Source organism: Chelon labrosus (assembly GCF_963514085.1).
Source record: "Chelon labrosus genome assembly, chromosome: 6".
Lineage (NCBI taxonomy): Eukaryota > Metazoa > Chordata > Actinopteri > Mugiliformes > Mugilidae > Chelon > Chelon labrosus.
The window spans coordinates 14,329,504-14,357,357 of NC_140342.1; the positions used below are offsets into that span (position 1 = coordinate 14,329,504).

Genomic DNA, 27,854 nt, shown 5'->3' on the forward strand with positions numbered 1-27,854 from the left:
CGCACTTTACACCTGAGTACAAACGCAGAGTAAGAAAGTCGTGTTTTTTTTTGTTTTTTTAGCCTTGTTCCCACATACGAGGTGTCATCAATCATCCACATCCTTTTTTTAGCGCGCGCTGACTTTGCTTGGCTCACTACAAATCCAGAACGGTTGCGCTATAAGCAGACATAGATGGATGAAAGGCTAAAAACAGGCCAGGGAGAACGCAGCGCACCAAAACTAAACTAAACTAAACTTAAACGCATTCCCAAAAGCAAACCTGCTCTCACTTCCTGAAAGACGGCAGCGAGAACAGGTAAATGGGGATGCCTACATAAGTTCGGAGAAAGGGCATAATGTTCAGTCAAATATGTGTGAGAGGAAGAGCACTGACAGAAAGGTAAAAGGAAAGAGACTTACTGGGATACGAGGCTGAAAATAATGTACTTGGCCACGTAGGAGTGTTGATAGATCTGTGGAAGCAAACAGAATCACAGAAAAAATAAGGACAAAGTCTGTGGAGCGGTTGTTAGAGAAGCAACTTTGGGACGGGGGGGGGGCAGAGGTTTGCATTCGTCCCCACATCCTTACGAATTGATGAGTCAAATGCAAAGAAAGAATTTCCCCATGTGGGATAAATTTATTACTATAAAATATATATATATATACTGTACCAGGCACATTTTCTTACCGGTTTCACTTCAAATGCAAACAACACACGTTGCATGTCTGGAGACAATTGATATTTGACAGCTCTGGATCTGTCCTACAGGGGCAGAAAAAAATAAATAAATCAAATAAAAACACATTCGCACTAGAAACAGACCCAGTAAAATAGCGGTAGAAAGTAGATTTACAGCAGCTCTCGGTGCAAACTGTACTCACAAACAGCTGGTTCGGCACAATAACCTGTCGCTCCATTGTGTCGACATTAAGCCTGACAACGTCGCCGTCTCTTGTGCGATACAGCACTTCACTGTCTGTAAAACAAAAAAAAAAGAATACCAGAGAGTTATTGTAGATCTGTAGATGGTCATAAACCAACATTATTCCAACATTACTTCTTTACATTATCTTAAAAATGTTAATGAAATTGATTTCTTGGCTCCTTTACATTAGGGAAGCTCGTTACTGCCAATGCAGTACTGCCAAAACCTGCTTGAAATAACTGTTTAGTATCTCGAAGTAATGAGTTAATATCTCAAAATAGTACCTTGGTATCTCAGTGTGAGGGTAAGTTTCTCAAATTAGTGAGAAACTTACTCAAACTTACTCAAAATATCTAAAATCACTGAGTTAATATCTCATAATAGTGACTCATTCTCCCTATAATAATGAGTTAGTATCCTAAAATAATAGTTATTATAATTATTTCAAAGAGGTTTCTCATTATAATGACTAACATGAGCTTTTTATCATCACATTTGTGGAAATGGGAGTAATATCCGTCTCTTTAGTTGCTAAATGTTCCACAGGTTCACCTGCTAGCTGGTGACTTTGTCATGTGGCGCTTGTACAGATAAGAAAGCTAAAACTTGCCTTTGTTTTAGCTTTGTTTTAGATATACATTGACCTGGATGAGTGAGAATCAGACATGCGGTGCTGTGCATAAATGGCACACTTGAATGAGTTAGTTCAAAACTGCCATGATTTAAATTGTCTGCTAGAAACAAGCAGCTGTGGCTTAATGTTGCGCCGTCTTATCTCAGAACCGCCTGGTTATCTTGGGCTATTACTCAGATAATGAAAATATTTCCCATTGTTTGTCAAAAAGCCTCTGACCGTGGTCTCTCTAAATGCCAGCACTCAGCTACCTATGTGGTTACTTTGCTGTTCATTTAAAGTGATTTTAAACTAAAACTCCCTCGAGCAGAAACTCCCTTGTCTACATCTTATTGCATTTTTATTTCCTCGTCAATATTCTGAATCTGCTGCCCACAACATGCGAGCCAAGTGAATTTGATGACTCTGGCTTATTCCGGGGAAAAACTGTTTATTCTGTGTCACCTCAAAGCCAGTTCTTTATTGACTGGGGACTCAGACAGGAGTTGACAGTGTCAGTGCAGGATGGGAACTGTAACAGTGCCAAATTAATTTGATCAGAAGCTCTGAGTGGGGAGTCATAAAAGGTGGTTATGTTTATGTTTCAGCTATTTTTCATAAGCCTTTTGTCTTTGTGGGACAACACTACAGTATACAACCAAACTGAGAACATGTTACGTTATTCAAATGATGATAATCATACCTATTTTACAGGTGACTTTCATTTTATGTCCATTTTGGTCAGTTTATTTGTCACTACAAAATACAAAAGTGATTTCCTGTTGTCCTGAACTAGCATCAAACACCCCGCATGTTTGATGTCAACTAGGCCGAGACCACCACAGTGACCACAAGGAGAGGAATGAAGTGGAAATTATGATGTGGCTGAGTACACTTTGTCCCTTGACTTGAAACAAACAGGACACATCTGGACTGTTTTTAAAAGGAAGGCAGAGCAATGCAACCCCCTTGAGCGAAGAACTGCAGAAAAGAATCATCTGTGAAGAAAAGAAAAATCCACAGATTTCCGTCAGACCGGTCCGTGCTCAGGAGGACTGAGTCTGTCATCAGAAACGAAGGCAAGGGTACAGACTATTTTGGTTTAGTTGAAACTCGGACCTTTCAAAGTGAGAGAACTTTTTGTTTTTCAAATTAATTGGCTTCCTTCATGTTGGCTAAAAACAAAACAGAATGGAGATACCAGCCAGGGGTGGACTCAGTTCGGTTATATTCTGTTGCATCTCAGAAATATGAATCATCAGCCAGACGTCAGTAGCACTTTGTTTTTGTGAAGGTCAAACCCTTTCTGTTTGAATCTGAGTCTGTGTGAGAAACTCAGGGGTGAGTCCAAAGACTACTGAAGCAAGCGGTGATCAAAGAGCAACGGGGATCAATTACGCAGCGCCGTGAATGAAGCCCACGAAATATTGATGAGGGCCGCTCAAGTGTGATGTCGTCCCACTGGGTTTCTTATCAGAAGGTCATTAGCACCCGAATGGGAGTTGATTGTGTTAACTTAACTGACAAGATGCAAAGTCACGCGATTGATTGCTGGAGTTTCGTCAGGTGCTGAGGACGTTTTCATCACCGCCGCGGATGAAGGGCACAGAGACGCGGGAACTCGACTAATTATATGTTAATAAGCCGCTAATGTAAGTAATCAGAGGAACAGTCTGCAGAGTAGAACAAAAGGACAGATGTAAGGTCGTAACGTGGCTGTACGCTACATGGCCAGTGACAGCTGCGTTCAAATGCACACTGGCAAATCACCGGGCTCTTTTATTACACCATGAGCAGAGTTTAGGATGTCTTTGTAAAAGGGAAACTGATGTAAATGAATAAAAAACATAAAATGAAATCAGTTATTAATCGCTTCAAAGTTGACACCTCTTGTAATTTAGACCACTTTATGGAAGACAGCCAACTTTGACACTCAGCTGTTCCTTTCTGGAGCTTTTAATTGCTCAGATGGCCCAGAGAAACCTCAGACATACTGCAATAAGGGGTGATATCAGTACTCATATTAATACTATATGTGCAGACATCCACCTTTGTTCTGGTCATTATCTCATCTCATCAAAAAAATATAGAAAGAAGATCAGACTATTTGGAAATTTACATCTGGCAGCAGCTATAGTAGTCATAATGTTCTGATCTTACACTGATTAACTTCGCCGTGCTCAGGCCTGAAAGGACGTGCGGTACTTTTCCTGTCCAACACCAGGGGGCACTGAGTCAGCTCATCCAACATTTATGAGCTCAGGTGCAGCTTCCTACTGACCACCTCGTCAAGGTTAAGGAGGCCACAGGAGGCCGATCCATTTTACGTCTGTCCAGTTTAGACCATCTTACTGTAAGACTGACACACAACATGAGGAATATGTTGTACTAACTAAATGAGACTGAAGACTGGTGCCTTTATTTTTCACTTGAACGTCGGAAGAAAACAAACAAAAAAAAAATCACAGCTAGGAGAAAAATCTTTATTGTTTTAATGAGGAAGTATCAGTTATAGTAAGTTAAATGATCTGTGAGTTCTTGCTGGGAGAGTTAGGGGCAACATTAACAATAGAAACACGGAGGTTTAATTGACTCCTTTGCTTTCTGCTCACATCTGTTCTGTCATTTATACCTTGTAATATACAGTTCAGCATTCAGCGTTAGATTCAGGTCTAACTTTGGACGTTGGCTGTGTGGTTGTACTGATATTTCTTGTTTCTCAACTCTTTCTTACAAAATTGATCCCAATGTCAATGAGGTAACCTGATCAACTATCTCAACTATCAATTGTTATCCATGGGAAGCCACTAAACTATCACTACAACAAGTGAAATATGCCAGATTTAACGCCCACGGTATATTCTGAGTCATGGACAGCACTGATGTCTGTCATAAATTGTCTTGACATATATATATTTATATTTTTAAATGTTTTGACGTGAGAGTCGGTTTTTAAATGTCAAACGGTTCACTCACCGCTGAGCCACTTAGCGTCTGGGTCGTGGATTCGAAGGTCTGGGCCGAAGACATCCTCTACAGTTACTTTCTTCTTAAGGGCGAGGCTGTCATCTTCACCTGTCGAGTGTAAGGAGATAAACAGACGGTCAGAAATTTAAATGTGACATACAGGAGCACACATTTGTTTTCATACGTCGCGTCGAGAAGCCGCCCTTCACTTCTGTGAGACTTACAAGCGTTTCAAGGAAGGACATTCACTTGTTTCAGGAGAAAAATTTTTTTTTCATCTCTGTGCTGCCTTGAGATTTTCTGCTTCTCACTTTATTACCCTCCCCCTCTGTATCTGGAGATTGCACCCCCAACATATATTCCCCACTATAGGCAGAGCAATTTAGAACCAAGTACAAACAAGAATGGGGCCCCTGGTATTGCTCTATTGGTCTGAGAGCATCGGTTCACATCTGCCCACTGTGGTATTTCAGCAGCAGGCCGGCGACTCCTTCCATACACCAAACCTAGAATGAAATCTGAGGCTGACCTACAGGTGGAGTGGACAACGGGGGCACACAAGTTAGTTTGGATGTGAGAAAAGAAACATTTTTTTGTGAACCGCGTGTCTCTTACCACACCGTTACTTAGGAAACTTAAATTTTAGACGTGTGTTGTCATGATGGCTGACAGCCCAGTCTTACTCCGTATGAAAAACAGCAAGCTGACAGATACTTCTGCAGGCTTCACGTTGTGACTGAGCGGCGAGATCTGAGTGCTTAAATACCATGTCAGACATTGTCAAGTGTTTATCGACTTGAAAAATCAGAGAAAATCTCTTGTCTGGCAAGAAGCTGCAGAGTAAAGGGGGAGAAAGCTAATTTCCACCATGAGGCAAATGGTATCTCTGATGCAGTGCCAATCTGACAAATGGCTGGAGCTATTACCGCATAATCATCTCCATTAACCAGGCCTGAATGGCATTACACATTAAAAGACCCATTACCTAGTGAGATGCTGACCCCGCCTCTATGTAAAACTGGAATACAATTGCCAACCTGAGAAACCGTGAGAGAAGGTTATCAAATTAAAGCAGAATCTTGATGCGGAGAGGTGAAATAAAACGGTTTCATCCGCAGCGTGTTTGTAATACTGAATTTAAAGCCCCGCCATGTGTGAAGAATAAACTGAAGCAGAGAGATAAACAAGTGCAAACAGTCTTCTCCCTGCTCACATTGGTTACTTAGCTAATCTAAAAACTAAACAAGTTTGAACGGAGTTTGGTGTAACGTTAAATCAACGCCCAACGAGCTGCCGTGAATTCAACATGTGCAACATCTGGCACACTGTAATCCCGTGATTGGGCAGCCTCAGCAGACGCCTGAGAGTTTTGTCTGATTCATGTAAAAGTTTTGTTGCAGGAAGACTATGCGTGTACTGAGGCAGCTGGACAGATGTGAGCGAGGGGATACAGAGCGCATTCTTAAATCCTCTGCGGAAATAATTTCTAATTTATTCCTCATTTGTTTGAATGATTATTACCAGCGGCAGCGTCACAAAAACATTGCAGATTTAAGTGAAATCTGGTGGAAGACGAGGCATGTATTACTGCCAAACGACAGTATTTGATTTGCAATAGCGTATTAAGAGTGCAATAATTCCCACTGATCTCATATTTTAATGCTGATTAAACACTGCTAATAAGATGATCAGTTAAGAGGATTACAAATCCTTGGCAGCCCTGGTAGAAGAGAGTCTCTAATAGTATTATTTGCATTTGTGTGTGTGTGTGAGGTACATACGAGGGGTCAGCAAGATAACGGAGGTGACAATCAGGGAGCAGATGATAAGGATGACCAGCAAGGCGATGGCTATTCCCTTCCAGTTCCTCTGAGGTGGAGCGCTCCCCACCAGATCCTGAAAAAATAAAAAATAAAAAAAAACACATGTAAACACACATTTCAAGCACTAATAGGTTGTAAATAAAATGATTGCACTCCTACAGGCTGAATCGATTGCACTGAATTGCCGACCTTCAGGAGTTTTACTTTAAAATGTCTGCACGGTGTTCACGATGCATAAGACAGAAGTATTTTGTACTGTCACAGTCGGAGGCAGAGATTGGCTTGAGGACAGCTCATTCTCTGTCAGACAGATGCCAAAAACTCAGCCACTTGTGTGCGGTAACACCGCTTCATCCAGCTGCTTCCTGCTGCGTGCATACGAAGAGTCCCTGCAGCTCCGCCTGATAGCTGGAGTGGAGCTACGGCTTCAATTCAGACACAACAGGCAGGAATAATGAGCTGCTCTCCTAACACAGCCCAGCAGATGGTAGATGGCTAATCAGCGCTGTTTGAAACGCACATACTGCAAAAAAGAAACCACGGGACGTACAAAACATTTTAAGTGTATAAGTGCGGGAGGCAGCAGTCAGGTGGCCTCCAAAGACTGGCCAGGACTGGATAACAGTTTGCAGTGTGATATCACTGACAAGAAAACACACTATCATCCACTTCTTGACATAATGCGTCCAATATAAAGGAGGAATGGAACTGTGGATGAGGGTTAACCTCTCGAACACAAGGTGTCTTTCATTCCTACTTCTAGGCTTGTGCAATTGACGCTTCTCAGCCACACACGTCATATGTTTCTATTTTCAGGACTGGTAAGACTACTCAGAAATATCATTTTATTTTCTTTTTTCACTATAGGTCTTCTATGAGAGTTATTATTATTATTATTTCACCCCGTCAACTGAACTTAAATATCCCTTCAACTCCGTATCATCAACAAATAGGGGGTCAGTTAAAAGGGAACAACTGTTTTTTACAACCTGGACCTTATTTCCAGAGGTGGAAAGAGTACTAAAAATTTGTACTCAAGTACAAGTACCATTACACTGCTTAAATTACACTCAATTCCAAGTAAAAGTACTAGTCTTAAAAGAATACTTAAGTAAAAGTAAAAAGTACTCTTCTCAAAAACTACTCAGAGTATTAATTACTTTTCAACCAGATGTTTTATTACATCGATAGCAGGCAGATCATTTTCACTGTTCACTTGAACTTCTGTCTCCATTTTGGCTTCCAAATCTTCATTCAATTAAGCACTCTCTGGCTGTGTACTGCCGCAGCTGCGGAGTTGTCCTTTCCTTACGTCATCACGTTAATCAATTGGCGCGTTCGCGGATTGGGGGCGTACTCAGTAGCGACTTTTAATTCTAAAAGTAGCGGAGTAGATTACATGCTGCAAATTGTACTCAAGTATGAGTAAAATTACACACTTTAAAAAAATACTCAGAAAAGTATAAGTACCCAAAAAAATCTACTTAATTACAGTAACGTGAGTATGTAATTCGTTACTTCCACCCCTGCTTATTTCTGACATAAAATACAATCGTTTACTCACCCATATAACTTTTGTGTAATTTGTAGTCAGTCGGAAGATATTTAGATTTGCGTATATCCATGTAGTGAGAGTGACTGGGGCACCAAAACGCAGCCTCTAAATAACGCATTATCTGCCGCGAAACTCGTTCATTTCACCAATATTTTGTTATCGTATGCTAGTGCTATTCCCCGTTGAGTCTGGAGTTACCTGTTATAGATTGTAGATTGACCTACAGACCCCGGATGATGTCTTCTGCCGACCGTCGTGGGTGCACGCAACACTCAGAGATGACATCATCCAGGTCAGAAAATGATGATAACAGGTAACTCCGGACTCAACGGGGAATAGCACTAGCATATCAAAACAAAATATTAGTGAAATGAACGAGTTTTGCGGCAGATAATGCGCTATTTAGAGGCTGCGTTTCGGTGCCCTAGTCACTCCCACTATATGGATATATGCTAATCTAATTATCTCCCGAACAACTGCAAATTACACAAAAGTTATATGGGTGAGTAAAAGATCGTATTTTATGCTAGAAATAAGGTCCAGGTTGTAAAAACAGTAGTTCCCCTTTAAACGAGAAACTTTTCTACTTTTTACAAGCATATAAAATTTAAGTTTAAATGGATTTTCTCATTAATCTACATTTAATAACTGGTTGGTTTAAAAATGAAATGTGGTTTTAGAGATTTTTTCTTCAAAAACTGAAAATCTCTCATTCACAAAATTATTCAGACCCTTTGTAAAGTACTTTATGAAAATCCCTTCGGCAGCCATTACAGCTCCAAGTCTTCTTGGGTAACTTTCCATAAGCTGCGCACGTCTAGATTTGAGCCGTTTACCCAATTCTTTCCTGGCAGATCCTCTCAGGCTACATCAAATTGGATATGAATTGTGTGCCGAAGTGTGACCGCCATCTTCAGGTCCCTCCGCATATGTTCTGCTGGGTTAAAGTGCCGGCTGCTCAAGGGCAGCCGGAGATTTGTCCTGAAGCCGCTCAGGTGTTGTCATGCCGATAGTCTTGGGTCGTGTGCACTCTGGTTTCCGCAGGAGTTCTTCAAGAACCTATGAGTATCTGGCTGCATCCATCTTATCTTAACGTCTTTCTCTCTGTCACAACTGCTACGAAGAACCACCATCAAGTCCTAGACGTATGTTTAGGTTGTTTTAAGCAAGCTGTATTTTAAAAAAATATGTAAATATGTATATAAAACATGGCCTGGCTCTATGTTCTGAAGCAACCGCATCTCTTGACAAATGCAGGAGTACACCCTGGTTGGGAATCGCTGCACTCTCATTCCTTTAATGAATTAATGAATTGTGTCCAGAGGGTGGAAACGTTAAGGTCAGGCCCCATTCCCTTGTAATTGATGGCCGCTAACTATGTCAAGCAGACGCGGACATTTGCACATTAATCTCGCTGCTCACAGCGAGTGAAGAAAGTGATCAGCTCCAGTCACCTGTATCAGTCCGGCTGCTGATAACCTTGTTGCAAATTATACCCGGTCTCTGTCTTCCTGTAGCCGTGAGAGTGGTTACACGGTCTGAAGATGCTCAGTGAACCATCCACAAGCTAATAAGGGGTGTGTGCATACGCGAGTGTGAAACAGAGAGGCTCAACTGTGGGGCCGGGACAAAGCCTTTTATATCTTTCAGTTGCTGCATCGAAAGTTACCTTCCATTAAAATGTTTAAAATGATCCAGTGTGTGTGAGCGCGTTTACTTTGCTTGTGCACCTTCTGTCTCTGGACAGTTTGTCTCACAGCAAAGCAAATCAATACAGAAGGCAGTGAGTACACATAGAAAAACAGCAGGCGCATCAATAAGCTGATTTATGGCTGCAGTGGTAAGGATTTTCACGATAAGGTGTATGGACTTATGTACTGGATTCATAAGATATTAATCTCCCCGCGCTATCATACCCTAATAGAGAAGACACGTTGCTGCCTCTGATATCAACAATCATTTCAGACCTCTGACCGAGCCCGAAATGTACTTGGCGGGCTTGCAGATAATGGGCTTGTTTCTGCATCTGCTTACTTGTTTTTGTCATATCTGCACGACAAATGGACAACAGTTTGGGGAGGGGTGTGCCATTTGAGTGCATCTCAGTCCACCATCCAGATCACTGCAGCCTGTAACTGATGGAGAAGCACAGATCTGGAAATGTGACAGAGAAAAAAAAAATGTCTCTGAGTCGAATACTTCCAGACACTTTGATGCCAGCCTGGGAGGCATGTGAATAAATATTTAGTTCCAGTCATTTTCCACTCATGACAAATCCAGCACTGTACTGAAGCACAAGAGGCATGAGGTAAAATGCTTTCAGCCTACTTTTTCAATCTTAAATGCTTCTCCCAAAGGCCCCGTGGGCTAATTCGGGCTGCGGAAATGTAGGATGACTTGACAAGCGCCAGCACCTTCCCTTCTTTTCTTGGCATTTCTGTAAACAGACACCCTATTATTCAATTACGGGTCGAAGAGCTTTTCTACAGTCCTGATCGATGGGCAATCAAATACTGATGGAAGTCTTCACTGTAAAGTCGTCAGCGAAACACCTCCAGCTGAAACAGATGCCACTGTCAACCTAATCTGTCAATGTTTCTGGACACATAGAGGCGAGCTTGGGAAGATGTGATTAGTGTTCAGCATACTTCCTGTGACAAGCTAAGTGGGGGTCGACGGAGCCGTCAGAACAGCTGCTATTTAAAACACCCGCTCAGTAGAAGAAAGCAACGGCAGCGAGGTAAAACAAGGCGATAGGAGTTTGGTCAGTGAGTGTTGGGCCTGAAAACGCTGCAAGGCAACTAAAAATGTACTTAAATTAATTTCTGTGTGACACATTTCCCTCAGAGTAGTCAGAGTAGTTAAAGTAAGAAGGATTTAAACCATAATTTAACCATTTTCAGGCTGTTCTTGATAATTTCCATGTATTTGATGCACCACTATTGTAGTATAAACTATCTAAGCACCAAAGTGAAGGTCCAGTGACCACTCAGAGTCCTTTTAGGCAGCTATTATACCTAATTCTTTGTTTAAATGACATTATTGAGGGTTTTCATTAAATAAATTTCCGTTCAGTCAGTACAGCTGAATGAGTTAACACCAAGGCAACCGAGCGTAAGGCCCACTGATGAAAGAATAGCAGCATTATTAACTGGTAATCTCTATAAACATTGATCTGGTTTCTGGTTTCTGAGATTTCCGCTAATGCTAAGAAAACATTTCCTGCTGCTGCGGCTTCACATGTAACTGGCAAAACATGAACATGAAATACGCAACACTTGTTTGTCACTGAACTACATCTACAAAACATGACGACAGACCTTATTTTTAACGGATTTTCGTCACTTTTTGACAGTGGATGTGTTCTGAAATGTTGCAGGGTAAAATGGAACGAGAATGAGCAGCCAGAGTGAGCTGTTAGATGAAGAGCTACAGGCCACAGACTGCACAACTTCTTTATTAAAAAGAGGACAATAGCTTGTCTTGGTGCCTCCAGAACTCTGTCCTGTAGTATTAAACTGCATCTGCACTTGGCAACACTCTCTGTAAACCGATAAATATGTTAACAACACATTCTTTAGAAATCTCCATTGGTTACATATATTTTCATACAGCTAGTATTATATACTTGTTTCTTTTTATTAATTTATTCTTTTTCCTGTTAAAAACATCATATCCTGCTCTCGTGCTGAATCAGTGTATTTAAGATTTACAAAATGCCACACATTTTCTTTTTAAAAGGGCTGTTCTGTCATACAATCCACCGTTATTAAAGTGTCTTGCCTCTGATTGCTTTATCCGTGTCGAGTGCTTTATCCCTGCGTGAAATGTGGAACGTTTCACCCACCTACTCAAACGCCGAACAGACAGCGCTCCGATCTAAGGCTGAATTCAATCACATGAAAGGTATAAATAAAAAAATAAATGATCCACACAACCAGTGGTTCCAGAGAACCAAAACCCCTACAGAGGTATACAGAGTCTTGCTTGAAATGGATATAACAAACTATTCGACTGTAAACTGAGACTGAGTTTATGACGATCTTTCTGAAGAACTCGTCCGTGTACGGAGGGAAAACTTGACCTTTGGAAACATCTCAAATGCACTGAGACCTGACTAGCTGTCTGCGTTAAACCGTCTCCTTCTGTGAGAAGAGCATGCATGGATGCCTTACAGCTGACGACAATAAAAGCTGCATCAATAAATGAGAACTGTAGCCTTTTCCACCCTCTTCTCCACACACAACACATCTAAATAAATCCTGTGCATTTCAGTCCTGACTAATCTAAAGGACAGAAAATCCCATGAGGGGAAGCGACAACATTTGATTTTTTTACTATTTTCATTCTATTTCAAGACAAAGGGGCTAAAAGAATGAAGCATCTTTTAAGGTCAAGCTTCCTTTTCCCCTCCACACACACACACACACATGCACCCCCCCCACACACACACACTCTCTCCACCGCCACTCACTCTCTCTTTAATCCTCTCTTCCTCCCACTTTCCCTTTGTCTAACCATCTCTTTGTCTCTCCGCTTGCTGCTGAAGTGTGAAATGGATCTTTTCCTGATCTCTGAGCACCTGGTTTCCAAGGGAACCAAGAGAGTTGTTTGAGTATGATTTGCAGTGAAGATGGTGCTGGCTGCTGTACAGTGCAGTGGGGACTAATATTACCACCCAGTGTCATGTGGGAGACAGGACATATGAATCGAGGAGCTCAAGGAATTAACTCGGCGCTCAGGAGGCGAAACGCTCTCAGATATTCCACAGGAGGCTACGTGGACATTTGAAACAAATGCAGACTCCTGCTGTCTAAAGATACTGGACACTTGAAACGTGATACATCACCCGACTGTAATGTAGTCGCTGTCTGAGATCAGTCAGACTCAAGAGTGAAGCAGTAGCCTTCGGACATGGGGGTAAACTTTTCTTCTGGAACGGCATCAATAAATCATGGCCATTCATGAGTGAGATTAAGAATTCATGCCAGCTGGCTTTTGGTTCACGAATAGCAGGGCTCCAACCCTACTGTCCGGCCTTTGTCCACTTTGAAAAATGTGGATTGCACGGGTTAAACTCAACTAAAACAAACGAATACAAAATGTTTTTTTGATGGTGTATTTCACCCTGTGAACAAGTGTGGCTATAAGAGATCAGCTCTGATAAGGAAACCGGGAATTAAAGAGATGCATGAATCATGCCCCTTCTTTAGGCTTTAGATCAGATCACATGAATCAACACTAAAAATATCAGCGATCTGTATTGTAGGAAATTAAATAGGAAGAAAACTGGGACTTATTCTGTACAACACGAACCCAAGTGTCTTGTTTCAGAGGAGAAATTGAAGTAAAAGGAAACGGTGCAGAAGAGACGAGGAGACAGAGTTTGGTTGCTTTTGCTTACATAACGTGTAAGTTGAGAATAAGGTTATATAAAGTTAATGTTCGTCTTTGGCTCCACTGGTGTTCTGTACACGTGAGTGACAGGAGAGGACAGAAATAAAGGAGTTTTGGGCCACATTACTCTACAGCCATGGCAACTTTAACTCCTTCTGCAGATTTTCCATCTTACTGTGATCAATAATTCCAGTACAAAACAATACTAGTATGCTTATATTTCCGACTACCACTTTCAATCCACATGAAAAAAATTTTTATACGATTTGTCTGGCACTATAGATCACCCAAAGTATACATCAGCTCTGTATGTGTCCCAACATTTAAATATTCCTACAAAACGCAGAGTCTGTCATTTCTTTAAAAACATATACGACATATACGAATATTACGTCCAACGGAAACCCCTTTCACGTCCATCCCTCCCCTTGCATCTGTCCATCGCCAGCAGTACTGTTGGCTCTGGGTTGCAATCAATGACTGAAACATGATGGGTGATGTCTGCTCGGGCCACTGGAGCTGACCATTGAGGGCTTTTCGGGACAGACCGACCTCCCTGACTCTGGTTTTAAAGGAACATGTAAATATGAGGAAACTAATAGCACATAGCCTTCATGTTGTAACCACAATGCTGTTTAGTATTCACTTGATATTTTTTTTAAGAAAGATATTCAGCAGAATTGATTAAAGACTTGTGGTGTGCAAAGAGGCCCACACAAGGCATAATTAAGGGAAAATGAATTGGTAACAGCTATAAAACCATTTATTATGAATGGATCCTTGGATGTAAAAATTCCAATTAATCATCAAGTATGGTAATGTTGTATTCTGCTCTTTGGATTGTTTGGTTCACAGTCGTAAATTCATATTTGAGAATGTTTCTAATCACAATTTCTCAAATAAAGCTGGAGGAATAAAGCTGATTGACAAGCTTTACTACAACTATCGCGTTCTTCTTCTCTGAACAGCGTCTACTCCAGGAGAGCTACTTAAAATTAACCGGCCGATCAACTGTCTCCATCTGTAACATGACCCCTGGCTTGCACCGGCACAGCACTCTTGTCACCCTCGTCGCTGCGCTCTTAGGGTTTGGTAAAAAGTACTGTTTGGAAACAACAACAGCAGTAAAGATGGTAAAAAATTCCCCAGAAGATGTCATGCATCAACTCACTTCATCACTACGAGCTGCACGTTTCACATCAGTCATTCGACCTACTGTTAATATATAAAAATTAGCTTTAAGCTTTAAACCGAAAGGTGTGACCTACTTATTTTCTGTGAGCTGTAGTAGGGGTGGCAGGAGTAATAGTTGTGGTGGTACAGTAGCGCCAGGAACACCACTGTTAAAGTGGAGAAGCAAGTGAGAAGAGGACAAGTGCATTGAAATGTTCCTTCTCAACAAGTCAAAATAATATTAAATGATTTAGGCGGCCGGCTTTCGTGCCATTATCTTGAGTTCACCTGGGAATAAATTATTCAGGAACTGATGAGACGCTTCTCCTTTTCTATGGGCCAGACGCTCAAATTCCTCAGGTCCAGAACAGTATTCTGTACGTTGATGATAGAAATTAAATTATACCCAGCGTGCCTCATTTAAAAACATCATAAGTACCACACTCATCTTATTACATGAGGCCTTCCAAAGGAAATATTCAATGCAATGCTGCTGAGTGTCTTCGTTTGTGTGTGTGTGTAAAGCTTACACTGAAATAGTCCAGTTAAGAAAAGTTGCTTAGTCTACTTTCTCTAATTAGATATATGAATGCACAAAACAGTTCAGAATAATTTATTATTTTGGTATAACACCATGAAGAAGAGTTTTCCAAAGACTCCTACAAGTCTGAAACCTTACCAGATAGTGAAGTGACAGTGAAGTGAGACACTAGGCATCCAAAAGAAACCCAAGAGACTGGTGGGACTGTAAAAATCCAGCATTTATAAGGCCAAAAGAATGTTTTCTTGAATATTATCTTTGTATCCTTAGAGGTTAAACACACACACACACCATTATTCCAGCCATGCAAACCATTGCAAAGTAGCATTCAGTATTTTCTTAAGAGTGATTATGGAGGCTTACTGTTCGGCTGTAATTAAAAGTGCATTGATTTCCGGGATGACCCTTCCAGAAATTAATTGTCGGACAGAATGCACAAAACAGATGGGCAGGAAATTCGGCCCAATCTGCAGCGAGTAAATAAACACTTGAACGTATGCTTCAGAGATTAGGAGGGAGAAGCTGCAGGAAGAGATCCAAAATTTTTTTTTAAAAAGTGGAAATCTGTGTTGTATTTACCAAAAAAAGAGAAATGAATTAAAAAACAACAACAACATGGAGGCATTTTCTCAGCTTTTTGAGGCTTTTGTAAGAATTAATAACATGTTGGGCCGAGTATGAGAAAATGGGAGCCAGAGATGAAAAAGTAGAAATGAGGAAGTGTTTTCTTGGAGGATATGAATTACTGCCTGTCTTTGGACAAAACTGGCACCCTATCTTTTAATCATCAGAAGAGCTGCAGCACACAACAACCTGACTGAACTTGAATAGCTGAAGAAAAGATCAGCTGGAAGTGCCCCTCGCTGTTTTTTCTCTCTTTCTTTTTATCATTATTTCGGATTGAATGTTTTCTTTAAAATCTTGCTGAAAATGAAATCCATTTTGAGTTAAAGCAAAGATAAGAGGGACGCTACCCTCTCGCAATGATTTTGTGCAAACCAAATGGATCCAGTATGATGACGGTTTGAAAATAAAACTAAAACAATGAAAGTGAGATTAATGACGGCAGATTTTCTTTTGTTTTTAGAAGCCGCTCACGTACTCAGCCGTGTTCCAGTTGTTACCTTTGATCCCTTCGGTTTGGATGGCTACTTGTGTTTTTAAACGACGGTGCGCCTGCCCTCCTCTCCTGTTGGAAAGGGAATACGGTACAAATGGATGCTGCCTTGAACGAGACAATGACCTGATGTTGAAAAAGCAGCGAGCACAGCAACGGGGGGAGATATGATCATCAACAATAAACTGAGTAACAGAGCGACAAAACATTGTGCAGTTGCATTTGTGGCAATTTCCGTGAGACTTCAAAGCATCATGATCTGCAACAATGTGAGGGCTGTTTTCAGTGGTGCTCAACAAAAGAGAACGACGGTGACGGTGTCAGATAAAGAATATGGAGGTGCATTTCTTGAGACTGTAGCCTCTTCTCTAATGAAGGCATTTTGAAAGGAGAATAAGTTTTAGTTGCTATAGTTGCTATATAAGCTGGATGAAGCAAGAAGGCGTTGGTCGACTGCATTAAAACCAGCACTCTAGCAGCTGTCAGCAGCGGTGATGTTGCAGAGGGCTTGAGTTCAAATATCATATGTGCTTCTTCCCCTGCACAGCACTTCCTTTGCTATGATATCTTCATCTCTCTGCCTCTTTCCCTGCATCATTAAAGAGCAGACACACAGGCTGCCATTCGCATTTGAAACTGATCTTACCAACGAGCAAGGTCATTGTTGAAGCTACAGAGTCAGCCAGTGATGGGAGAATATATTTTCCAAGCTCCCCCATCCAAAAGGAAATAGTGTACCAACTGTGCATACTGAAAAAACTGAAAAGACAAGAATAAGGAGCCGAGGCCGGTCAGATGTGAAAATCAGTGGGAGCAAATAAAGATGTATCATTCCCTTTCAACAAATCTGAAATGACTGCTGCATGATAATAATAATGTATTATGAAGTGCAGATGAGCATATGTGCATTTCACTTTGTGTGAGCTCCCCCTTTTCAACTTCAAAAGAGCTCCTGCTCCCTTTAAAAAAAAAAAAAAAAAAAAGAAGTCTGAACATGGTTAAAGATGTGCCGTACTGCTGCGGTCCTGCTTTCATAAATGTATGAACAGGGCGCAAAAATAAACACTTTACATTTAAAATATTCAAAGGTTCAGCACACTGCGCCCGAAGAAAACGCCAATGAAGAGTCAAGTGCAGACGAGTTGGTTAAAATCTCGCAGCAAAGCCCTTTGCCACTTTGACAAATGCCAAACTTAATTGCATCCTGTCCATTTATTAATCTCAGTGAAGATCTTTCACTTCAATCGATGAACATACTGAGTGCAACCGCTGAAAATGCACCGCAGGAGCCCAAATACTCAACTATCAACAACTGTTACGCAACTAGATTTATTATCAAGATGCTCTCACGTATGAGTAAAAATGGGTTTATTTTGGTGAAGCACCTTTCAGGCTGAATTACGATACCGGTGCCAAAAACTCAGTTATGTAAACCCAGAAGTGGATGGCGTCTATACACCGTATTACATCACTTCACAGTGGTTCCCTCTCGCCTCATACAGAGCACAATTTAAACCCAGTGAGATGGCATTGAGAGCAATTAACACCCACTCCCTGTCTTTCCCTCTTGCACACACAGTTTCTTTTTAAGCTTTGCACGCTTGCAAAATGAGATTTTGTCCCTTGACCAAAAAAAAAAAAAAAAGAAAGAAAGAAAAAGCTGTGGTGGGTGCTACTGTGCATTGTCACCAGATGCTGTTGTTTTTTTTTTTTTTACACAGTCAAACTGTTCATGAAAACAATACACAGGCAGGTTGTTATGACACTGAAGCTACACCTGTGGGCTGAGGTTACAATAGAGGTTCATTAAATATATATGCACAAGTTTAGAAGAGTGGAAACGTGGAAACTGAAGCATTCAAACTGTATCCAGGCAGACCATTTAAGAGTCAAACTGAGAGCGTGATAAAATGACCAGATTACCAAAAAAAAAAAAGCAGGCTGTGCAGAATATATAGTTTCTTTCTTGTTTGAATCTGTTGTTTGCGCCACTGCTCCTACGCTGTTGATGCAAAAAATAACGCACAGGACATTTGCGTAATGATAATAATAATAACAACGCCAGAAACACATTATGGGAAGCAACTCGTCTGAAGACCTACCGGATCCTGCTGCTGCTGAGCCACTTTCCCAGGCCCGTTAGCGTCTTTTCCAGAAGTCATGACGGTAAATAAGGAAGAGAGGGAGGAAGAAGGAAAGAAGGTGCGCGCCGGCGTCCGCTGCTGACAGGTGTAGAATAATGAAGCGGAGGGGGACGCACACCGACCGAGAGGGGGAGAGAGAGAGAGAAAGAGGGAGGGAGAGAGAAAGAGAGAGAGAGAGAGAGAGACGCGGAAAGTGTTCGAGGATATCCAGTGATTTGCTAAAATAATGGAGAGACCGTGGGCGCAGACAGCGCGCAGTTCAGCAGCTGATGTGCAGAAAGCTGTGGACCGCTGCGATGTGGGAGGTTCGGTTTAGATCAGCAGGGTCTTCACTGATAAGTGAGAAACTCCAACCTACGTGAGACTTTTTTATTATTCATAATTTGGCCTTTAGTCTTTAAAATTAGTCTTGAATCTGCGCCATTTCCGACCGAGGAGGATTAAAAAAAAAACATAAATTTCTGATCAGAATGCCGCGGAATTTTTCATTTTCTACAGCAGAGTGGCTACAGAGGAAAATCTGAATAAACAGGAAATGGAATATGGGGGAGAAAGAACAAAAAGTGAAGTAAAAACTCAAAACTTAGCAGCTCCAGGTGTAAAAAAAAAACTGGACTACTCTGCAGTCTGGTGTGAAACTGCAAGGCTTTGCCATTTCCATTTCTGCAATGCTTCTTTTCTTCCTTACAATAGGGGAGAGCTCAAGGTTTTGTCCTTGCACCTGGAACTATATTTGGTTAAATCACACTCCACTTTCCACCGCTTGGTTCTGAGCTCAACAGATAATATGGAGACCTGTCAGTTTGCATCAGATCACTGTGGGGATTCATTACTGGCAGGTCCATTACACCGGAAATGGAAACACAAATCAATGCAACAAGAACAAAATACTTTCAGTTATCGCACTGGTTGTTCTCAAGTGTAATTTTTAGTCTTACCTCGCTGAAGTCAGAATTCATGACTGACAATGTGCAGCAGTTTATGGAGATTGGGAGCAAACATTAGCATATTGTGTCTATACCCATAAAAATCATACTCATCCCAGTATACTGCCAATGCTGCTGTATTGTCTGCCAATAAAACAAAGGGCTGCTGCTGGCCTGGCTCTTGAGAAACAGTGTTACCGTCCTCCCACGTTGAGCAGAAATAGTTCCAGCTCCGAACAAAACATTGTTTGTACGGTAACTCTCTCACCGTGTGTCACATATCTGTGCACACACAATCCGCGTTCTTGTTAGCACAGCTTGTCTGCCTGTTTGGGCTACGCACACACACACACACACACACACACGCCGCTCGCACACATGCTGCACGCGCTCGTGCCAGAGAGAGAGAGAGAGAGAGTTTCTTCAGAAGTCATGCACAGTCTCTGCAGTGCTCCTGGCCGTTTGAACCAGTCATCTGTTGGAGGGGAAGGAACCGAACAGTCTCAGATGAGAAAGAAAGAAAAGTCCGCGATGTGAGCCTCCTGCACAGGGGGAGGAAAAGTTTGGCATCAGAGCGAGAAGAAGATTCCACTGTTCCCGTACAATAATGTGTTCAGCCTAATGCATACCACTACTTTTATCGTCACCCCAATGTACTTATCGCTTTTACAGACAAGGGGATGGTGTCCCATTTGTAGATCTATAAATTAACAGACACATTCAGAGACATTCTTCAGTTACATTGCTCTTAGTTTCTTGCAAATTTCGTCCATTTCAGTGTGGAGTGCTGCTAGCAAGATACAATCCAATTAGACGAAGCTCTCCTCGGCTCAGACTACAACTAAAACATAATGTGTCTGTTCCTCAGCTCAACATCGCTCAACGTCATCATTACTGTTGGGTCATACTGCGTACTCTGCAAAATTGTCCTTCATGAATAAACTTTTGGGTGTTCCTATACAGCTCTGTGATAGACTGGTGATCTGTTCAGGGTGTATCCCGCCTTTCGCCCAATGACAGCTGGGATAGGCTCCAGCAGACCCCGCGACCCTTCACAGGAATAAGCGGTTACAGAAGATGAATGAATGAATGAATGTTCCTATACACCGACCACCTTCCTAATATTGTGTAGGTCTCCCTTGTGCCTCCAAAACAGTTGTGACCCATCAGAGAATGCCTTCTGAGGGTGTCCTGTTGTGTCTGGCAGCAAAATGTTGTTAGTGGGGGCCTTTGGGTCCTATAGTTTGAGGTGATGGGCCTCTGTGGATCAAGCTTGTTCCAGTACATCCCACAGATAATTGATCGGTTTGGGATCTAGTGAATTTGGAGGCCAGGTCAACACCTTGTGCTGTTTGTGTCTGTGTCAGGCTGCATCCTGCTGGGGATGGCTGCTGCCATCAAGGAGTGTCATTACTATGGGGTGGGGGTGCCTGGTCTGGTCTAGGTGGGTGGCTCATGCCTAAGTAACATCCAAACAAATGCCAGGCCCAAAAGTTTCCCAGCAGAACATTGTATTGTCACAAGGTGGTTAATGTTATTTACTTCTCCTGTCAGTGGTTTTAATGTTGTGCCTTTATAAGTAATATATATGGTCAACCTTCTTCTCCAATGCAATAAAAAAAAGAAAAATCCCTGTTTTGTCTGTGAGGTATACTGATTTAAATTTGGGGAGTTCAAGTATCGGTTTCAGAGAGGCAAACTCAAACTAGTGCAAGAGACTGCAATAACAGAAAGCGCAAACTTCATAAATCAATAAGGACTCTCACAGTAGAGAATTAACTGTACTAAAAATTGTATACTGTAGCCGGTATGTGCCGTATACACACACACATTATACTGTATATACATCATAAAAGAAAATAATGGGCAGCACAAACAGGGGTCTTTATGTGACGCCACTGGCGCTTCGGAGCGGTGCAGCCGATGGAAAGCTCATATAAGAAATAGGTGTAGAAACAAAGTAATAAGACTGAATATAATGATAACGTTTTATAATGTTGCAGATAAAACACACATTTTAGTGGCAGTGCAATTTGAAACTTAAAAGCCCATAAACTGCACCAAACAAAGCATTTGGTGCCGCTGTCACTGCACAGCTCCACACATGGCCTGAGGGAGCCGCGCGACCAGCTTACTGCCAGCACTCATTTCAGCGCCACCGCTGCGGACAGCTCCACCAACACACGAGCAGAAAGCCTGTTTACAGTTTAATCCTCGATGTGTGACAGCCTCTGTCCTCTCTTTATTATCTGTTTTCGCTTGTGCTAATGTGCCCTCCACGGCTCACCGTCAGAGGACACGACATCCTGACAATTAGCTGCTCCAAAGTTTCGGAGAGAGGTGTTAGCCAGCGGGACAGCATTTACAAGATAAACGCGGCATTAAAGGAAAAGCAAACATGGGGACCAGTCAGGCTCTAATAATTAAGAGAGGAGACCCAAATGGGGCAAAGATTGATCATCGCAACAGTTAAGACGCAGATTCCTGGCAACAATTACCTTCCAGCAAAACAACAGATAATTAGGCTTAAGCGGAGGAGCAAAATAAAATGCAGCAATGTGAGGTCAGAGCGTGGCGGCACAGACACTTTGTTTTCACAGGAAATGCTAACCTTTAAACCACATCTTATCAGCTAATGTACATAATTTTCATTCCTTTGTTTGTGTGCAGAAGGAGACAGCATCTCCAGGCAGCACACGTCGAAAATATTTTGTCTGCCAGAGCCCTTGAAAAACACCGAGCAGTGACTGCATTTTGCTGAGGTTATTGGCATTGTCTTGTTTTTCTTTCTGTGGGGCCAGCACACAGACATTTATTTAACTGTCAATAGACACTGTGAAAGTCTGCATGCTAGCTCCCCCCAGTGATCATTACACGTCTGACACCTCTATGCCGGTCAGAAATACATCAATATTAATCACACAGGGCCATTCCTCTGTGGCTTAAGTTGATTTTGTTCCAGAAACATACACACAAATTAGGCTTTGTTATAAAGATAATAACTTCTAGGTTGGCGAGAGCCTGCGGTTGTTAAAAATGAATGGCAGGGGTTGGGTTTTAATGAAGGGGATTCTGGACGGCGAATGCAAAAGTCTGAATCCCCGACAATCCCTCCCTGCAGTCACAGGCATCAACGTGCCAGTTAAGACTGAAGGGGAAAGGGGAAAAGAGAGCGAGAGCTGATGAGGACGGCTAACAAAGGCCGGCACGGTTTTGTTGGATAACCGATCATTATCAGCTGCACTCTCTCCACAGGCCAAACAGCAGCGCAGAAAGCCAGACAAAGCTGCAGCCACTTAAAACCAACAACGCCGGGCAGAAAACCATTACCTACCATGTCTGCATAAACGCATCCCTGAGGGTGTTTTTTTTTTTTTTTCCCCCAGCACGCAGACGGCACAATACCATTATAGTGATAAACAAGGCGGCCACACAGAATATCGTCAACACCTGTGTAATCTAATGTAATATAATGCGAACACTGTAATAAATACTGTCTTTGCAAAGCTTGTAATTTCCCCACATATAGTCTGAGCTGTGTCGGAGCAGAGCTGAGTCAACCTGTGTGGCAGTTTTTTGGAGCTGATGTTAATGTTTCATACATTATTAAACAGCAACACACATGGGCGGATTCGACTTTTATGAGTTGATATGAATGTACCGATGCTGAATATGTTCAAATCTGACCTTTAAAATAAAGTATTTACAATGTTTTGGACCTTCAGAGCTGTAACTACCTCTGAGGTCACTGCCTCAGTATTTGTTTTTGACAATATATGAGGGATTTGAGTCCATATTTTTAGACCCACTCTTTTTATTATTATAAACCCAACAATAAACATTAAGGTAAATCTTATAAATCTTATTGTTTTTTAAATAATTGAGCAGTTTTGATAAAAAACAAAAACAAAAAAAAAACATCTGCTCTCCTGTATCAGTGTCCTAACCTGCCTCGTTTTTGTTGGCTCGCTTCACTCTCACATTGTCTATTGTCAAGTTAAGCGCGTGAGATGTCAGATCAATAGAGTCGTCGTGATCCCTTGGATTATCACTGACAGCTCCGTTCCAAAAACCGATCCTCAGACAATGAAGGCCATCACAGGCTAAATAATATATGACAAATAATAACAACACAGTCTGTCACTTTTCAAAACGGAGTAATAGAACAACAAAGGGAACAGACGGTAAAAAAAAATACCACGATAATTAGATTATCGTTTAAAAGTAAGACTGACCAAGGGTAAAACAATTAAAAAAGTACCAAACAAAGAGTTTAAACTCCTACAGTCTGTATTTTTACATGAATAAAAATGGTTTTTGATTAAAAGTAAAAGGAGTTCGCGGAATTGGAAATGTCTGGTCACCTCGGGCACCGCTTGGGCTGATAATGGACAGATCAGAAACTATGATCGGGTAAAGCCTTAAAAACAAAGTCAGTCGGTGTTAAGATGCAAGAAGCGGAGTGTGTGATGTGATTTCCTATCGTTTATTAAATGCCTGGAGGAGAGCAGCTGACCTGTGGTTGAGGCTGGAGTTGCTGTCTTCAGATTAATCAAATATTATATATTAAGTGTGCTGCTTTTCTCTGAGGTTGGGTACGTGTGTTTGAGGATTAAAATATATAAACTGCTGTCTTCAGGTCAACTCTCAGAAGGTGTTTGGACTACTGAAACTGATCCCAGTAAAAGGCGGACTGACCCTCACTTTCTACTGGAGAGCTATAACTTGCGTTCATAAAGTGCTCACAACGCACATTTCCAGCAAAACCCTATCAATCAATGAGGGCTGCTGATTTAGGAACAAGCTGTTTCCATTCAGCCGCGCTACCAGCTGTCAGCATGGCCAGCTCAATCACCAGTCATGCCCCCTTCGCCCTCTGGCCTGCCGTGACTCCATCAGCTGTCCATCTGGCAGCTGTGGATACGGCCGTCTGCATCTGTGCCGCTTGTCTGCTGAGCTGCAAATCACAGGTTAAGGATGGAGACGCGTTGTGGGCTGCGGCACCTCGTAGCTCATCGCAGATCGTTAGTGCACTTTAAGGTCGTCAATTCGGCCCTGAGAAAACACGCCCCCGCGTGTCGCTGAATGATGAAAGGCAGAGAAGTTTTCAGACTGCGAGCAGACGCTGTTTTTCACTGTCTGGACAGTACAGAGGGGTAATTAACAAGTCTGCAAGTCTTTAATCAGACTCATTATTGGTCTTTTACCAAGAGAAGACCTTCCGGGGAAACAATTAATCTACCATTGTCTTGTCTGGAATTGTTTGGACACGTACACACACACACACACACACACAGTGAAATATTACATTAACTTCGTTTAATTCCACAGCCTCTGAACCTCTCTCCTCGACCCTCATCAATACTTGACTGCTTTTTCTGGGAACGTTGCCCTGCCTGTTTGCAAAGTAATAACGACGGAATCACTGGGTTCACACCACACAGTGACACAGAGCCCGAGTGGAGGCTCTTGTTTTACAGGCTGTACATTCTCCGATTTGAAAACTTCCAAGTTCATAAGAGTCAAATCAATACAGTTTTACAGTTTAATTTCTATACCACAGAGTCAGTAGCTGCAAAGTATATGGAGCTGAACCTCCTGGCATAAAGTACAGCTGTGGTTTAGTTTTTAGTTTCCCTCCAACTTGTGATTACCTCCGCGAGCTGACTTGTTCTTTTTCCATCCCCAGTTGGCTGCTGACATTTACACCAGAGCCAATATGATGTGAACAAGGCAAGTGCAACCTCACAACACCTGCCGGATTTTCCCACCTTATGTTACAAAAGTCAAGATTTCAGTTGTACATTTCTGCAGAAAAGGTGCTGCTGCTGAATTTTTTTTCCCAGTTTAACCCTAATTTCTTGTCAGTTGCACTTCTAATATTCATTTGTCGTTTTAGTCAGCATTTGAGCTGCAGTTTTATAACACCCAGTGAACATAATCCTATTATTTCAACTGCATGTAAAACATCTGTGGGGGAAAAAAAGCAAGTTTCATTATCCTGTTTGGATTATTGTTGTTTCGCGCACCCCCTCTCTCGACGCACTCAGGCTCATGACTGTGGTTTTTAATGCTCTGCTCTATAGCGTGCTGTGTTGCATTATGCACCATAAAATCGCTTTTTCCTATTTTTCATTCGCAGAAAACCCAAAATATTTCACCCCCGTGAACCCTAAACAAGCACACTGCACAGCTCTCCACCGGCTGCACATCACAACGTTCGACCCTGAGGAAAAAGATTATCTCCACAACATACAGCCGAGCAGCCAGGAACAGGCTTTCTCGGTAAATGCCTCCCAACTCAAACAGAAATAAAAGATCCATACAGATCACTGTCTGACAAAAATGACTGCCTCGGGGACTAAAACGGGACTCTTCCCGGGGAAAGCTGCTCCCCCGGAGAAAAGAACTGTGAGGGAAACAGTGTGACAATGGTAAGGTTGCCAATAATGGAGACTCACAGTGTGGTGCTAATTCTGCTTTCACACTAGATCTCAGTGGTTTAATAGGATGTCCAGACCCTTCAGTGACGCATTTTTTTTTTCCATTTTACCCCGCTGTTGTATTAGGTTGAAATTATTATCTCACCTCAAGGCTACTGGGACCTTGTTATAATGTCTGTGGCCTCCAAATAAGACACCAGATGCTGCAACATTACAGACCTTCGTTTTTTCAGGAACATACAGTGCAGACAGGAAGATCAGTAATAGAAGATGATATATTGAAGACCCAGTCCTTACAGGACAAAAGCTTTATGAAACGCTGAAGGTGATGATGAGCAGTGGTTTGGAAGAAAGAAGCCTCCAACCAGACGTCCAAGTAGAAGAGCTGCAGCCATAACAGGAACAGACAGGTTTCTTGCTCTATAATGAGATAATTAAACCTTGGAATCCATCACCACTTGCATCTGGTCACACATTAATTATCCTTAACAATCCTTTCTGAATAATACATAGTAATAGTAACTTAATTCATTCATTCATTCATCTTCTGTACCCGCTTATTTCCTGTTAAGGGTCGCGGGGGTCTGCTGGAGCCTATCCCAGCCGTCATCGGGCGAGAGGCGGGGGTACACCCTGGACAGGTCGCCAGTCTATCGCAGGGCTAACACAGAGAGACAGACAACCATTCACACTCACACGCACACCTACGGCCAATTTAGAATCACCTATGAACCTAATAAGCATGTCTTTGGATGGTGGGAGGAAGCTGGAGTACCCGGAGAGAACCCACGCAGACACAGGGAGAACAGTAACTTAATTATCAAATCTAAAAAAATGCACAATCTATAAATAATGTAAATATGCCTCATTTCTAAAATTGCACAGCTCCTGCCACATGATGCTTCATGTGTGTCCTCATACATAAACGACAGAATAGGTCGATCGGCAATGACGCCAAAAAACATGTAATTCCCGTGAACCCTTAGCATCAAGATTGCACAGCTCTCCACCAGCTGCATGATGAGTGCAAATATATGCAGAAACCACTTTTAAAAAATATGCAGGCATGCGAAGGAGTATAAAGAGTGACAGCACATTTTCATTAGTTCATATCAAGACGTCCACCTAGGAGGCGCGGGTTTGTGTCTCTTTGTGTCAGATCATTATTTCAGATAGCGGACTTATTATTGCCATTTATTTGTTATTTTTCAGTCACCGTCTGGTTATCTTTTGACATTAAAACTACTTGGTTTACAAAAAGATCACTATTTGGATTAAAATACACTCCTTTCGACACTTGACTAAAAATAAAAAAACTCTTAAGAGGCCACCTTCTTTTATCTGAACAAGCCTTCCTGCCATCTTGACTATCATGTGGGAGATTTCACATCCATTCGGACCATGATTGGCGACGAAACCTGTTGTTGCTTCACAAAACCCTGATGCTACACGGCAGATAAATAGTGAAGTAACAAAAAGCAAATGACATTATTAAGTATGGCAAAAAAAATGGATTTGTTTTTTGTGTCTTGAACCAAGCGGTCGTGCCACATGCAATAAACTACAACAATCAACAACTGTTGGAATAATCTGATGCTGTGATGAATTGTCAGCAGCGTACATTATCTTAAACGAGTGCGTGGAAAGAAAAACATCTCAGTGTCTCCCTTGAGTTCATTTCATCAAAGCCTGTTTTGAAGGCACCTCCAGGAAAACTAAAAAAAAATAAAATAAAAATGAAGAAAACAGAAGTCGGGCACAATCTACTGAGCAGATATGAGTCCGTTAGTGAAAGAGAAACACAAGGAAATTACGTGATGCAACAAGGAAATAGTAAAGTTGTTCATTCAGGAGAACACACGGGCGGGCAGCTGGCATATACACACAAAAAGAGACAACCCGGGTGAGTCAGCATACATTTACAGAGCATTAACCCATCTGCTGATCCAGCCCTCATAAAACAGACTTATGAGCCCCGTGAACTTTATACATGCTCATCAATGGCTTGCAAGAGAGTCATAAAATTAAAAGAAGAAAAAAGTTTAAAGTTGGCGAGTTGTTGTCGGAAATTGTCAGAGATGAATCATGGCAGCAAAGGCAATAAAGAAGGAATTAGCGTCAACATGCGCCATGCATTCACATCAGGGGGTTACAAATCATCAAATAAACAGAAGTCGCGAGTGTAAAAGGAAAAAAATGGGACCCAAATGCAAATCATAATGAATCACATACAGGAAAAGGATA

The 27,854-nt window shown here is 41.8% G+C and overlaps 1 protein-coding gene across 1 annotated transcript in view; it reads right to left on the bottom strand.

Annotated features, from left to right (window-relative positions):
* LOC311489985 (A-type potassium channel modulatory protein DPP6-like) overlaps positions 1-27,854 on the bottom strand; it is a gene marked incomplete at its 3' end in the record, with an annotated part of 64,090 nt that overhangs the window by 18,332 nt on the left and 17,904 nt on the right. The window contains exons 2-6 of the mRNA XM_084547310.1: positions 6,273-6,387; positions 4,501-4,599; positions 868-962; positions 674-748; positions 403-455 (exon numbers count right to left, since the gene is read on the bottom strand). Coding sequence (XP_084403436.1) covers positions 403-455; positions 674-748; positions 868-962; positions 4,501-4,599; positions 6,273-6,387 — 437 coding nt within the window. The remainder of the gene's footprint in view (positions 1-402; positions 456-673; positions 749-867; positions 963-4,500; positions 4,600-6,272; positions 6,388-27,854) is intronic.